We start from the raw sequence: 14,719 nt of genomic DNA, 5'->3' as shown, positions 1-14,719 counted from the left end.
TTTCTGCTGAACGGAATTTGGAATCTCAAGTACCTGAAGCGATTTCAATAACTCTCTCTTGGTTCAGACTAAATTAGGGTACATAATAAAAAAGTGAGTTTTATGATCCCATGTTCATTAAAAACATTTGAAACTAAAGAGTTGATAATTGGGCTTCCCTGGTGGCGCAGTGGTTGAGAGTCCGCCTGCTGATGCAGGGGACACGGGTTCGTGCCCCAGTCCGGGAAGATCCCACATGCTGCGGAGCGGCTGGGCCCATGAGCCATGGCCACTGAGCCTGTGCGTCCGGAGCCTGTGCTCCGCAACAGGAGAGGCCACAACAGTGAGAGGCCCCCATATCACACACACACACACACACAAAAAAAGAGTTGATAATTATTCCAAACATCCTAAATCTGTCTAAAGATAGGACTATCTAAAAGCAAAATTTCCCAAAGTAGGACTTTTGCATTAATAACAAATCTATTTAGGGCTCAAAACTGTCTTCTGCATATCCAAAAAAAATAAATCAGTCCAATATAAAGCCTTTACAGGGAAACTTATTTCAGTACCACCCAATAATGTCTCCAGAATTAAGCTCATGTCAGGATTTCCATAATCAACCACAGTCTTCAAGGATCTAAAACTAGGCTATGACAGTTTGCTGAGGGCAAAGAAACTGACAATAAATGCTGCTGCCATTGTGCCTTAAAAATAGCTTCAGATTCAACCATTTGAAGGTCAACTTTGAAACCATAAAAATAGGGAAAGGAGTCTTATAGCTAGGAACTTCATAATCCTCCAAGAAGAACTTTTCCACATTCTCTTTGCTAACAAAAGGAATAACTCAATCAAAGAAAAAATTATGAAGGGAGAGAGATTAGTGACACTAATCTATCAGACCGTGGTCCTAATTGGTCCCTAGACAATTAGGTTAGAAGAAAGCAAAGGTAGTGAAACTTTTTCTCACAAATATGTGAGAGTGATCATACAGTTTACTGGGCAGGAGAATGTAAGAAATCCTCTCCTGGAAAAGTAACTCCAAGCACATTTCCTATTGACAGTACATCAGTAATATCAACTTACAAATGAAGGACAGTACACTATTAAATCTTGCTACACACAGAGAGATCTTTCAGTTAAATTGATGGAGCCAAGCGTCAAGGTCCAGAAATATAATTTGTGACCAAGTCTGTGTGACTGAGTTCAGGTGAGTAATAACCCATTCACTCACTGACATACTCCTTACAGACATGCAGGAAAAAAAAATTAAAAGCTCTACATATTTTTTGACTGTCCTTCCAGGAGAAATACAGATACAACATCCTCTGCTAACTACCTGATGTAAAACAGTAACCATCTAAGGGTGAGTAGACAATGGCAAGTGCTGATTCTCCATTTTAAACTGTTTAAGCTGTTATCATGGTATAACAGAAAGCAAAAACTTGAACTTGGGTTTCAACTCCAGCTCCTGGTACCAAGTTTTGGTGGAAGCATCTTATGCATTGTCAAGGCTGCAAAATTCAATACTGAAAACGAAGAAGGACTTCTGAATGTTGAGACTTCCAACAAATACGCTTGCCCTCTTATTCACTCACCCAACCCAGGAAGCAGCCATCACAAGGTCACCAGTTGGCACCTTTGATTTTCCTTACCTGGCACATGCCAAAGCCACCAGGGCAGCAGCAGCATTTTCTTTTTGCTTATGTGGGATGTGTCGGCCTGTGTCAGAAGTCTCCTCTAGCCAAGAGCACAGCAAAGTTTCGATTCCATTCAGACAGTCAGCAGGCTCCTTGGTCAAGCTCAAAGGCTGGCAGTCGCGAAGGCAGTTCAATAGCACCTCAGCAGTTATGTTACAGAGAGAGGGGTCTGTTCTACTCTGGGATTGAATAAGGGGGAAGACCAGCAGGAGCCCCATCCTTGACGTGAAGGGAGCTTGCTCGGGTTGCTGCAACAAGCCCTGGCGTTTGAGCAGGGCCAAAGTTTCTTCGTCACCTGAACTTTCCCTTTCATGCTGTTCTTCCAAGGCCAGCTGGCGCTGGGCATTCCACAGTCCTCGCAAGGCATTCAGGCGGTATTCCAGCAGGCGGGCATACGCATTGCTCTGATTCCCACAAACAGAGCGCAAACGTTCTGCTAATTCCGTCGGATTCTTGGTCTCAAATGTTAAAATCTAAGGAAAGAACCAATAGAAAAGTTGGTATGTATTGCTTTCACCACTGCTCTCATCTATGGAAGCAAATCTATCCAATGGTATCTAAAAATGGTCCACATCAAAAAATCTTTTAATTGTGGCCAAAGCCAGGTTGCTGATAGAGATTTTTCTCCTTGGCACTTCTGCTAATGCTCCTATTAAAAGTGAGATTAGAACCCAAATCATGAAAATAATTAAGTGTGGAGGTCAAAAGTTAATTTGAGTAGCTTATTTTAGAAAGTTGAGGTGTAAATATTTATTCAATGCTCAGGTTATAAATCTATGTCTCTAACTTCTATTACCAGGTAGGTTGTCAGTGAAAACAGAACAAGTTTCATCTTCAAGATCTAATATACCAACTAATAAATGATTATTTATTATTCTTTGATTTTGAAGAACACTCCATTCTTACTACTGCTAATCTACTCTTTCAATTGGTGACATGGTATAGATTTATCCAGTTCATACTGATAATGGATCCACCCCTATTTTCTCACCAAGAACATACAAGTATCAGGAGACCTCCTTGAGATTTTCAGCAGCTGGGGAAATGATAAAACCATTAAATCCTCAATCAACTAGGAAAGGAAACAGCTATGAAGATAAAGAATCAAACTAAATTCATGATGCAAATAATTTACGCATATAAGTGTGACTAAGTTAAAATGAACAGACTGTTGTAACCAACAAATAAGAGGCCACTCTTGGAACAAGCACATTAAAACAGATTATCAGGCGCCAGAGGTGTCTGGTTCTCAGTAGACCAGAAAGTCAGGGTGGGGAGAGGCTTGGAATAAAAGCAAAGAAAATTCTGTCAAGTCATTGGCACTGAAATTTTAAAGGGTCATAGGTCACTTTATTTCTCTCATAAACCTGCAAAATATTTTTTTTTAATCTCAAATTTTGCCCTTAAAACTGTTAGCCCAATAAAACAACAAGAACTTCCAGAGAAATGTAAACCCTGTAGCTGCCTAGCTTAGCTATACATGCAAGTCGCTAAACTGAACTGAAAAAATGTTCAGTTTGAAAACAAATTCCAATTCAAAAAATTAACTAAGTATGTATCTCATTTAACTGATTTGAAAAAATATTCATTGTTTTAAAAAGTAACCAATTCAAACTTCAGTCCTAGTGTGTGAGATCAGAAATAATATCCAAATGCCATAAAATTTCAACCAACAACGTAGCAATAAAAAGAAATGAACCAGTGATATCTACCACCTCAGTGAATCTCAATGGCATTTTATTGAGTGAAAGAAGTCAATTTCAAAAGGTTCCATCTGCATTATTCTATTTATATGACTTTCTGGAAAAAAAAAATCTATAGTGATAGAGAACAGATCAGTGGTTGCCAGAGGCTGGGGTACAGGCAGGGTGTGACTATATAGGGATAGTATGAGGGAGTTTGAGGAGGCAAACAAACTGTTCTATATCCTGATTGTGCTGGTGGTTACGTGAATCTATACATGTGTTAAGATTCATGGAACTGCACACCCACTCCCCCAAAAAAGGTCAATTCTACCATATGACAATTTTAAAATAAAATTTAAAACAGTTCTAATCAGGCTATGGTTGTATTCAACTAGGTATCATTGAGCAAAGCAATATTGCAAATTATATTATTAAAAATAAGAACTAGGGACATTTTAATTTAGTTTTTAATACAACAGTATCAAATAATGATTGATTAAATGTCCTTTATCATTAAGTCATACAAATTGTATTTCCCTACCCTTTTGTCTCGATTCATCAAACACAAATTACCCTTTTGATTATTTTTTGCATGACAGCAGATAAAATAACTCCAAATTCCTTTAAAAACGATCACATTTCAAGGGCAACCATCTACCCTTAAGTAATTGTATCTAAGGAAGCTAGATTACCTTTTTTTTTTTTTTAAGATCACTCCCCAAAAAAGTCAGTAACCAGCTTCCACCATTACGATCAACAACCAAAGACTGAGATACTTTTAATGTTGTGAAAAATGAAAAAATTTTAAATTTGATCATCTCAAGGTATGAAGATCTAAACAAATAAATTTTGTTGCATTTTTTTAAATGCTTTTCAATACTGATTTTGTGATCTCTACCCAATACAACTCTTTGATATAAAATACATATATGGACTTCCTGGTGGCGCAGTGGTTAAGAATCCACCTGCCAATGCAGGGGGCACAGCTTTGAGCTCTGGTCAGGGAAGATCCCACATGCCACAGAGCAACTAAGCCCATGTGCCACAACTACTGAGCCTGTGCTCTAGAGCCTGCGTGTTACAACTACTGAAGCCCTTGTACCTAGAGCCTGTGCTCTGCAACAAGAGAAGCCACCGCAATGAGAAGCCCGCGCACCAAAACGAAGAGTAGCCCCCGCTCACCACAACTAGAGAAAGCCCAGGCGCAGCAACGAAGACCCAACGCAGCCAAAGATAAATTAATTAATTAATTTTAAAAAATTATTTTTAAATTAATTAATTAATTAAATACATATGTGCTCCAAATACATTTTTACTTATGCTACACTGAGCGGCAACTTATGTTATATGAAGCAACTACTAAAAAATTCAATACAGGCTTTTATTGGACACAAGAATCAAAGAACAATTCAGTAATATTAAACCCAGATATTTAGTTTTATTACCAGTCTCAAACATAAGTGCTTCTGAAATACGATACTTCATGGTTCATAAAATGATGTATATGACAGAATCTGTAGCTAACTCCAAATATTAAGATTATCTGAAAAAATATATACTATACTTCTGTATTTTTCTGATGGTTCTATTTTTACAAGCACTTCAGTTATATTTTTGGCATTCCACTTGAAAGACAAATATTCTGAAAGGATTTGAGTTATAATATAATTAACAAAATATTATATAATATACACGCTTAAGTGACTGTTATGTTTATTGATTTAACAGTATCTAAAGCACACTATGCTTTCAGAAATCCATTAGATTACTCAGCATTATCCATTTCAATGGCCTTATGAAAACTAAGAACTGTCTGATATGCTGCTGTTTTTAAGAATTCTAAAGTTTGAAGGTCATGGCCTAAAATCATTTTATAAAGATATCATACCTTTGGGTTTTAGTAAGTCAGCTATGGAGGATCTATTCTGGTATTTATGAATATTAAATGATTTGTCTCATATCCTCATATAAAACCACTGCTCTTAGTAATGGCTCTTGACCAAGATAAAAGACTGTAATGTCATTATAAAATTAATACTTTTTCTTTAAAAAGGAAAAAGGCTATTTAAGGAAAAGGGAAGATCCCTGTCACCCTTAATCAGAAGACAGGTTTGCTAACTGTACTTTGGTGATAATGCTGAAGTCACCCCGATTAAGGGAGCGACACTCAAAGCAATTCGTAGCCTTAATATAATTTTATCATACGTGACATACATATTTTTAAGCTAAACAACAATCATTCTGGAAAGCTAAGAGAAGGTAGGCAAAATATTCTTTGCCAGCTAAATCTGGCTTTGAACAAGACTCCAATATTTGACATAAGAAGTACAGAGGATCAGGACTTCCCCTGTGGTGCAGTGGTTAAGACTCTGCGCTCCCAATGCCGGGGTCCCCGGTTTGATCCCTGGTCAGCGAACTAGATCCCACATGCATGCCACAACTAAGAAGCCTACATGCTGCAACTAAGGAGCCAGCGAGCCACAACTAAGAAGCTTGCAAGCTGCAACTAAGGAGCCCATGTGCCACAACTAAGGAACCCGCCTGCCGTAACTAAGACCTGGTGCAACCAAATAAATAATAAATAAATATTTTTTAAAAAAAGAACTATAGGGCTTCCCTGGTGGCGCAGTGGTTGAGAGTCCGCCTGCCGATGCAGGGGACACGGGTTTGCGCCTCCCATGTGGGAGGATCCCACATGCTGCAGAGAGGCTGGGCCCGTGAGCCATGGCCACTGAGCCTGCGCGTCCGGAGCCTGTGCTCCGCAATGGGAGAGGCCACAACAGTGAGAGGCCCACGTACGGCAAAAAAAAAAAAAAAAAAAAGAAGTATAGAGGATCATCTTTTAGCCAATTTTTTTTTCGTTTGGGAAAACACAGAACATATACCTGTCAGCCATGATGAGAAATGTAAAATGCCAACATGCATTTCAAGTAAATATGGTAGGGAGAATAAGAATATAGAGGCTTTTCAAGTAATAGAGAATACTGTATAAACGCATAAGGAAATTAACTAGACTAATAATTAGTAGAAAAATCAAGATTAGGGAATGAACTACAATATTCCCCTAAATGTTAATCTCAATTTCCATCTACTTTGCTCTTCAGAATAGCAGAGATGTAATCCTCTAAAAGGGTCAAGATAGACACTAAAAGATATATTATCTCCTACCTCTGAAAGAAACAGAAAGTAATCCCATTTTCAAGAATTTATCCTGAAGAAACATTCCAGAAATAAAAATGCACTGCATTTTTTTTCACTGCAGTCTTATTATAGTGGAAAAAGTGGAAGCAATCTCAATATTCAGAAGGGTTCAATTAAATTATAACATATCACAATGGAATATTATGCAATAAATAAAAAATAATTAAAACTACACAATAAAAAGGAGCATAACAACTGTATATGGGGCTTCCCTGGTGGCGCAGTGGTTGAGAGTCCGCCTGCCGATGCAGGGGACACGGGTTCATGCCCCGGTCCGGGAGGATCCCACATGCCGTGGAGCGGCTGGACCCGTGAGCCATGGCCGAAGAGCCTGCGCGTCCGGAGCCTGTGCTCCGCAACGGGAGAGGCCACAACAGTGAGAGGCCCGCGTACCGGAAAAAAAAACAAAACCGTATATGCCCCATAAAAAGGACTATGTAAAACATGCTTATTCAATTTTGAAATGTCATTGGTATTTGTGGTAATAGAAACATGAGGGTTTTTTTTCCTCTGTTTAAAAAAAAAATAGTGATGACAAGTTGAATAGTTTATATTGAAGAAAAGCAGTCTTAACTAGAGCCGGTATTTTACAGAAGCAAACACTACCTTTAAATAACTGCTAGTCAAACAAATAGTGACACAATTGATATAATCAACATTTGGGGGACATATCTGACAAAGAACAATCACAAGTACCATAGGAAGTGCTTTCCTTAAATCAATTCACTGGTCCCATCTATTGAATTTTGGCAGCAGTTTCTCTCACTGAAGGACTGGTGGTGGGATGGGACAGACCACCACAGATGCTGGGAACTATCAGTAAACAATAAAACGTTTCACTCTCCAAAAAGAAATGATATTTAAAACTCAGGATCACTCAAGCTCCAAATAAATTACTATACTCTCTATTACGGTACATTAACTGATTCAATTCATTATATGAACCTGTCAGCATAAAAGGAATTTATACCTGGATTATTCCAAAGCAGATCAACTGGCCAGACTCACAAGCCCAGGACAAAACTTTTCAGTAGAGTCTGTAGAATACCGAAACCCTCTCAAATGTTAGAGTGAGTTTTTAAACCCTTCTACAGATTTTCCTACCATTTTTACATTATGAAGATGGCAATCATGGCCAAATTGAATTGCATATGGCAACTCAAAGATCAGAAAGATTTCATGTGAACAAAGTAAATGAATCACGAATAGAAGGATGGAATTCCATCTCTAAAACGAAAGCCTAAATCAAGAGTGGATCCCTTATCAATTAAATTAGACCCTGAAGCTGCATGACCTTATCCAATCTTGGAAATACATGTTCAAACTCTCAACATCACCTATTTTTTTTAAAGGGTCTTGGACTTCCCTGGTGGCTCAATGGTTAAGAATCCACCTGCCAATGCCGGGGACATGGGTTCGAGCCCTGGTCAGGGAAGATCCCACATGCCGGGGAGCAACTACACATGGGTACCACAACTGTTGAGCGTGCGCTCTAGAGCCCGCGAGCCACAACTACTGAAGCCCACGCGCCTAGAGCCCGTGCCCTGCGACAAGAGAAGCCACTGCAATGAGAAGCCCGTGCACCACAACGAAGAGTAGCCCCCACTCGCCGCAACTAGAGAAAGCCCGCGTGCAGCAATGAAGACCCAATGCAGCCAAAAATAAATAAAATTTTTTAAAATGTTTAAAAAAATAAAATAAAATAAAAGGGGCTTTAAGGGTCTTAAATGATAACCACAATTAAACTTCACACTTTAACTCACGAGTTTTAGCCCCTAGCTTGGTGCCAAAACTAGGAGTGGACCCTGACTTGTCACCAGACTAATTAGCTGTGGCTCAGCCCTTATAAAGCTTTCTCCAGCACATGGTGATTTTTCCCAGATCTCTGTCCAACTGCTTTTGAGAGCAGGATTGTTAGGACTCTGAGGACTCCCACATATAAGAAATCACTGTTCAGATTCTTTTTCATAGAAGTTCCATCTTGTCCTGTCCCTGCCCAGTTTTCATCTTTTGTCATGTTCCATGATCAGGGTCCCATTTTTCCATCTCCCTGCTGATGTGGCCTGAATGTCCATACCACTCAGTCTAAATCCTACCTATCATTCAGAACCCAGCTCTGCTCCACCGCCAACTTTGAAAAACTCTGATTTCCTCCCTCTTTTCTTCCTCCCTCTTCCCCTCCCCAGAATAACTTTTTGGTGTTCCCGTATTGTCCAGGATATACCTCTATCTGAGGGTCAGATACCTCTATCAGAGGGTCAGATACAAACTCTAAGGATAAATGTGTCTGGTATTTCAATAGGAAATGTATCAATGATTTGTTTTTAATAAATGATGTCCATAAAGGAAATGTAGTGAGTGGTATATAGAGTGATTCTTCAAAGCTGATCTGAGGCATAGAGTTCAAATCTAAAAATTTCTCTGTTACAAAATCATTTTTTTCACCAACACAAAATCTTGACAAAGCCAATACAGATCATCTTCCTATGCTTAGTAATCAACAAAATAAAATTCGGAGGAAGATGTAGAAATGAACTCTCAAAATGGTTTCAACACTATAAATTTTATTATTAGGAGTATTTAAAAAAAAGATATCTATGCAAGGACTAACTTTACCTGTTATTGCTTGAATTACGTACTTAATGTAAAGACTATCATTGTGACATATTCACCAAATGCTTAGCATAAATATATCTTAGTAAGAAAATCACTGTTGACAATTTACAAATACAAAAATATAACAAAGAAGGAAATTATAGAGCTCCCAATATGTGTAACACATACCGCACTCTACTATAATGTTATTTAAATCTGTCCCCCCTTTCAACTGTGAGCTCTGAAAGGGGGAGACCATGTCTTATTCATATTTGTACCCCCAGAGCTTAGCACAGTGTCTGGCAAATAAAAGTTTGATAAATTAATGAATAAGAAGATACATAAATTCCAAGAATAATTCTCTTAAGATGTACATCTGGTTCCCACTGTACATCTGAGTAACCTTCTCTCACTTGGACTAATTGTGATTCTGCCTTCTGGAGAAATGGAAAATAATTCTTCCTCTTCCACGTAAGACTATTTCAATTAGATGAAGAAAATATATGTGACAGGGAAGGGAACATGAGGATATGAGCTAGGGCAGTTGCTCAACCCTGGCTAAACATTAGAACTGCCTTGAGAGCTTTTAAATAATACCAAATAGGTCCCACCCCAACCCGATTAACTCAAAATATCTAGGGATGGAACCTAGTTTTCGTTTTCGTTTTTTTTTTAAACTCCACAGGTGAATGCAATGTGCAGCCAAGATTACAAACCACTGAGTTAAGGAAACTAGGTTCTAGCCCAGCCTCTGCAAATAACTCTCCCCTTATGCATTTTACTTAAATTCTCTCAGTCTGTGTTTCTACATCTATAATATGACGGGTTTACACTGTTAAGGTCAAAGGAAATAATGTATAGGGAGTGCTCTGAAAAACTTGAAACTGCTAAATAATTGTTAGGACATTAAAGATGCTTCCTTATTTTGGACCAGGTCACCACCAAGAAAGGGAACTTTTCCAGATAACCCTATAAGGAAGACCCAACTAGATAAAACCTGGGAGTGCTGAGGGTGGGATAAAGGAGGTTTGAATTAAACACATGCTTCATTTGAGCCACCACCATTTTTTAAAATGTTAATATAATCTTAATACATTAGTAGAATTTCAGTGTCAGAAGCAAGGGAGGTAATAATCCCATTTATATTCTGCAATGGTCAAACTATAACTGGAATATCCTGTTCAAAGTACCTCATTTTAAAAGGTCTTAAACAGACTGGGTGTCCAGAAGAGGTGATTTGACTAATCTGGCAATCACGTCACATGAGAAATGGTAAGGAACTAGGGATGCGTGGCCTACAAAGGTGAGTTGGAAGGGGGAGCTGCCTTCATAAGTTTCAAGGGCTGTCATGTGGAAGAGGAAGACTTACTCTCGTCCCTTATTGCTCCAGGAGAGGCAGAAACAGGAAGTTACTGGGATGCACAGCCTAACAAACAACTTGATAATAATTCAAACAGAATTCCTGGATGTATTTACTCTTCAAAAAAGATTCTTGGGATCCAATTATAAACATTGTTTCAAAAGGTCTAGGATTACCCCAGAATCTGCATCTAAAGCAGGCTCTCTGGATGACTCTGGGTAGTCCTTTTTTTTTTTAATATAATGACCTTTATAAAAAGGCTTATTTTAATGTAATTCACACACCATGAAATTCATCCACTTAAAGTATACAATCCAATGGCTTTTAGCGTATTGACAGTTGTGCATTCATTACAATTTTAGAACATTTGCATCACCTCCAAAAGAAAGTCTGTACCCATTAGCAGTCACTCCCCATGTCCCCCCAAATCTTTCAGCCCTAGGCAATCACTAATCTACTGTTGCTATAGATTTACCTATTTTCTTTACATTTAATAGAAATGGAATCATACTGAGGGGTATTTTGTGACTGCCCTCTTTCACTTAGCATACTGTTTAAAATTCGTCCATGTTGTAGTATGTATCAGTACTTCACTCCTTTTTATTGCTGAATAATATTCCACTTAATGGATATAACATATCTTATTTATCCATTCATCAGTTAATGGACACAAGTTCTTTCCATTTTTTGGCAATTATGAACAATGCTGCTATGAATATTCAAGTACAAGTTTTTGTATGGACATAGCTTTATAACCAAGAGGGATGAAAACATAAGAGTGAAACTGCCAAATCATATGGTAACTCTGTTTACCTTTTGGAGGAACTGTTAAACTGTTTTCCAAAGTGGCTGCACCATGTTACATTCCCACCAGTAATGTATAAAGATTTCAATTTCTCCACATTATTGCTAACACTTGTTATTAGCTGTCTTTTGATTAGAGCCATCCAAGGGGGCTTGAAGTGGTAACTCATGTGGTTTTGATTTTCATTTCCCTGAAGGCTAATGATGTTGAGCATCTTTTCATAAGCTTTTCATCTTTTCATAAGGTCATTCACATATCTTCTTTGGAAAAAGGACAGTCCATTTTAAAAATCAATAATTCTGCCAAGCCAGTAAGGACAGTAAGTTCAATGGACAGAAACACATCAAATACATTTAAATCCACAAATTTATAATATTTTTTTAAAAACCCACCATTGGAGGATGTTGGCAAACCAACCCTATTTTTGGTAAACTGGTTAATATAGGGAAAGAGTCAATCATTTACCCTGCCTTTCTTATATAACCTGTCCACCTAGGTAAGCAAACAGTTGATAAAAGAAAACTTCTCTGTATAGAAGAATTCCAGCTAATAAATGAAGGAATGACAGGCTATCACCATTTTGCAATCTCAGTGTACTAGATCTAGGCATTGAGCTTTAGCAGCTGCAAAAATAAGCTGACATTATGTGCCTAATGATGAAAATATACACCACCACCCGTAAAGCAATCTTGCCAAAAAATAAAGGAAAAACAAAACAAACTTAAACATGATGGAACTGTGGTCTAGAAGTGAGATTCAAATATGAATTTACAGGAAATAGAGAGGACAGAAAAAAGATGTTAAACTATGCCAAGGGGGTGCAATAAGCATAATCTAGACCATAGGAAACTCAACAGGACAAAGAACCAACTTTCTTCAACAAATAAATTGCAAGGGAGAGGAAAAAAAAAAAAGAGAAGAGAAGGAGAAGTAATATGTAGTTTAAAAAACATTATATCCTTATTTATATCCTCATCCAAACAACCTTTTAAAAATATTAGCACAATCACAATTGGAAATGTGAATGCTGACTGCGTATTTAATTATATTAAAGAAATATTGTTAATTTTTAAAGATATGAAATATTATGATTATGTTTTTTTAAAGGAGTCCTCATCTTTTAGATACATGTTGAAATACTCATGGATAAACTGATAGGATGTCATGGATTTACTTTAAAATAATATGGGAATAATATGGGAAAGAGAAATAGGTGGCAGCATAGGTGAAACAAGTCAGCCATGAGTTGAAAATTGTCGAAGCTGGTGATGAGTACATAAGGGTTCATTATGCAATTCTGTCTACTTTAATATTTTGGGGCAATTTTCCAAATTTTTATGAGAAAAGTGTTTTTTAAAAAAAAGCTTGCCAAAACCAAAAGCTTAAGAGGTTCTAAGAGCCCCTCCACTGGTCACAATCAAGAAGAAACTGGATGGCTCTTTATTACAGTTCTTGTAATGTAAATGACACACAAGGATTTCTTCTTCAAATGCTAGGATTCTATTAAAGAGAGCAGTCTTTAAAAAGACTAGCTAAATCACCTCAATTAGCCACTTAATTTTGCTAATAGAAACTTTAATAAAAACTTAATTTTGCTAATAGACTCTCAAAAGTGTGTAAAAACAACTATGATTAATCTAGTTTCCTAAGTAAATATATTTGCTTAAATGCTTACCCTTAAGGAGCACAACAAAAGAACAAACAAATTAATCAAATGAGGATATACATTTTAAAATTACTTTTTTTTTTTTTTTTTTGCGGTATGCGGGCCTCTCACTGTCTTGGCCTCTCCTGTTGTGGAGCACAGGCTCCGGACGCGCAGGCTCAGTGGCCATGGCTCACGGGCCCAGCCGCTCCGCGGCTTGTGGGATCTTCCCAGACTGGGGCACGAATCCGTGTCCCCTGCATCGGCAGGCGGACTCCCAACCACTACACCACCAGGGAAGCCCTAAAATTACTTTTTAAAGTGCCAAATGCAATTCATCCCTAAGGTACAATTATTGTTAGTATGTGCAATATGTTTATCATCAAACAATATACTTCATGAGACAAGGGCATGATAACATTTTCTGGGATTGATGACTAAACATCTGTTCCCTCAAAATACATGCACAAATATACTATCTTCCTGAGCAGCTAGGTTATAGTTACTGCCTCCCCCCACAAAATACTATTTTACCAACTTATGTTTAGCCAAAAAGATTTAACATGGGATAGAGTAAAAACAGAAACAAACCAAACAGAAACCTAAAAAGCATGCCAAATCATGTAATGAGTACCAAAGAATCACTGGATTATTTTCAGGAGAAGGAAGAATGTGTGCAGAAAATATTAAGTTTAGTGGTTAGGAGACGAGGCAAGAGAAATAATACATATAACACAGTATCTGTAGCATATGTATTAATTTAACCAAACCCCTTCTCTACATTACTACAGTATTCAATATCAACATTTTTACCTTCTCATTAGTGTAGTGTTTTGTTTGTTTTTGCATTCTGAACTAAATTCTTTTAAGTTTGTACTACATTTTATAAAATTGCTTAGAAAAATCTCCTGGTAAAATGCAAAAGAATCAAACTACTGAGAAGAATGTGAAACAATAGTAATTCTTAGACACTTCTGGTGGAAACATAAATTTGTACAGACACCTTAGAAAACAATTGGTATTGTCCAGTTAAAATGAAAATGAAAAAAAATAAAGAATTGTTTTAGCTCCTGGTGGCTGCTATGACAAATCACCATACTTAGTGGCTTAAAACAACAGATATTTATTTTCTCACAGTTCTGGAGGCCAGAAGTCTAAAATCAGTATCACTGGGCCAAATTCCAGGTGTTGCTGGCAGGGCCGCACTCCCTCCAGAGGCTCTAGGAAAGAGTTTGTTTCTTGGCGCTTCCATCTTTCGGTGCCTGCTGGCATCCTGGGCTGTGGCTACATCACTTCAATCTCTACCTCTGTGATCACGGGGCCTTCTCCTCTTATACTCGGTGTAACTTCCGTTGGCCTCTCCTCTATTAAGGACACTTGTGACTGCATTTAGAGCCCACCTGATAATCTAGGATCATCTCCCCAGCTCAAGATCCTTAACTTAATCACACCTGCAAAGATCCTCTTTCCACATAAGGTAACATTTATAGGTTCCAGGTATTAGGACCTATTATGTTTAGGGGCCATCCTTCAGCCTGCTCCATGCATATAGCCTACAATACAGCAATCCACTCCTGCGTAATTCCCTACACAAACTCTTGCACATTAACACCAGATGACAAGTACAAGAATATTTACGGCAACATTGTTTACAATAACAACAAAAAAACAACTGGAAACAAATATTCATCAACAAAATGGATACACTGTGATGTATTCATATAATTACACAGCAGTGAAAACAGAAGT

General features: G+C 37.8%; 1 protein-coding gene across 3 annotated transcripts in view; it reads right to left on the bottom strand.

The window, feature by feature from the left end:
• HECTD4 (HECT domain E3 ubiquitin protein ligase 4) overlaps window positions 1-14,719 on the bottom strand; it is a 190,560-nt gene that overhangs the window by 139,679 nt on the left and 36,162 nt on the right. For all 3 annotated transcript variants that reach the window (XM_060028153.1, XM_060028154.1, XM_060028155.1), the window contains exon 2: window positions 1,635-2,152. In XM_060028153.1, the coding sequence (XP_059884136.1) occupies window positions 1,635-2,152 (518 nt within the window). The remainder of the gene's footprint in view (window positions 1-1,634; window positions 2,153-14,719) is intronic.

The sequence above is a fragment of the Delphinus delphis genome, chromosome 13 (genome assembly GCF_949987515.2).
Source record: "Delphinus delphis chromosome 13, mDelDel1.2, whole genome shotgun sequence".
NCBI classification, from domain to species: domain Eukaryota; kingdom Metazoa; phylum Chordata; class Mammalia; order Artiodactyla; family Delphinidae; genus Delphinus; species Delphinus delphis.
Note: the sequence above shows the minus strand (reverse complement) of the source record. Positions and strands in the feature narration are given on the sequence as shown.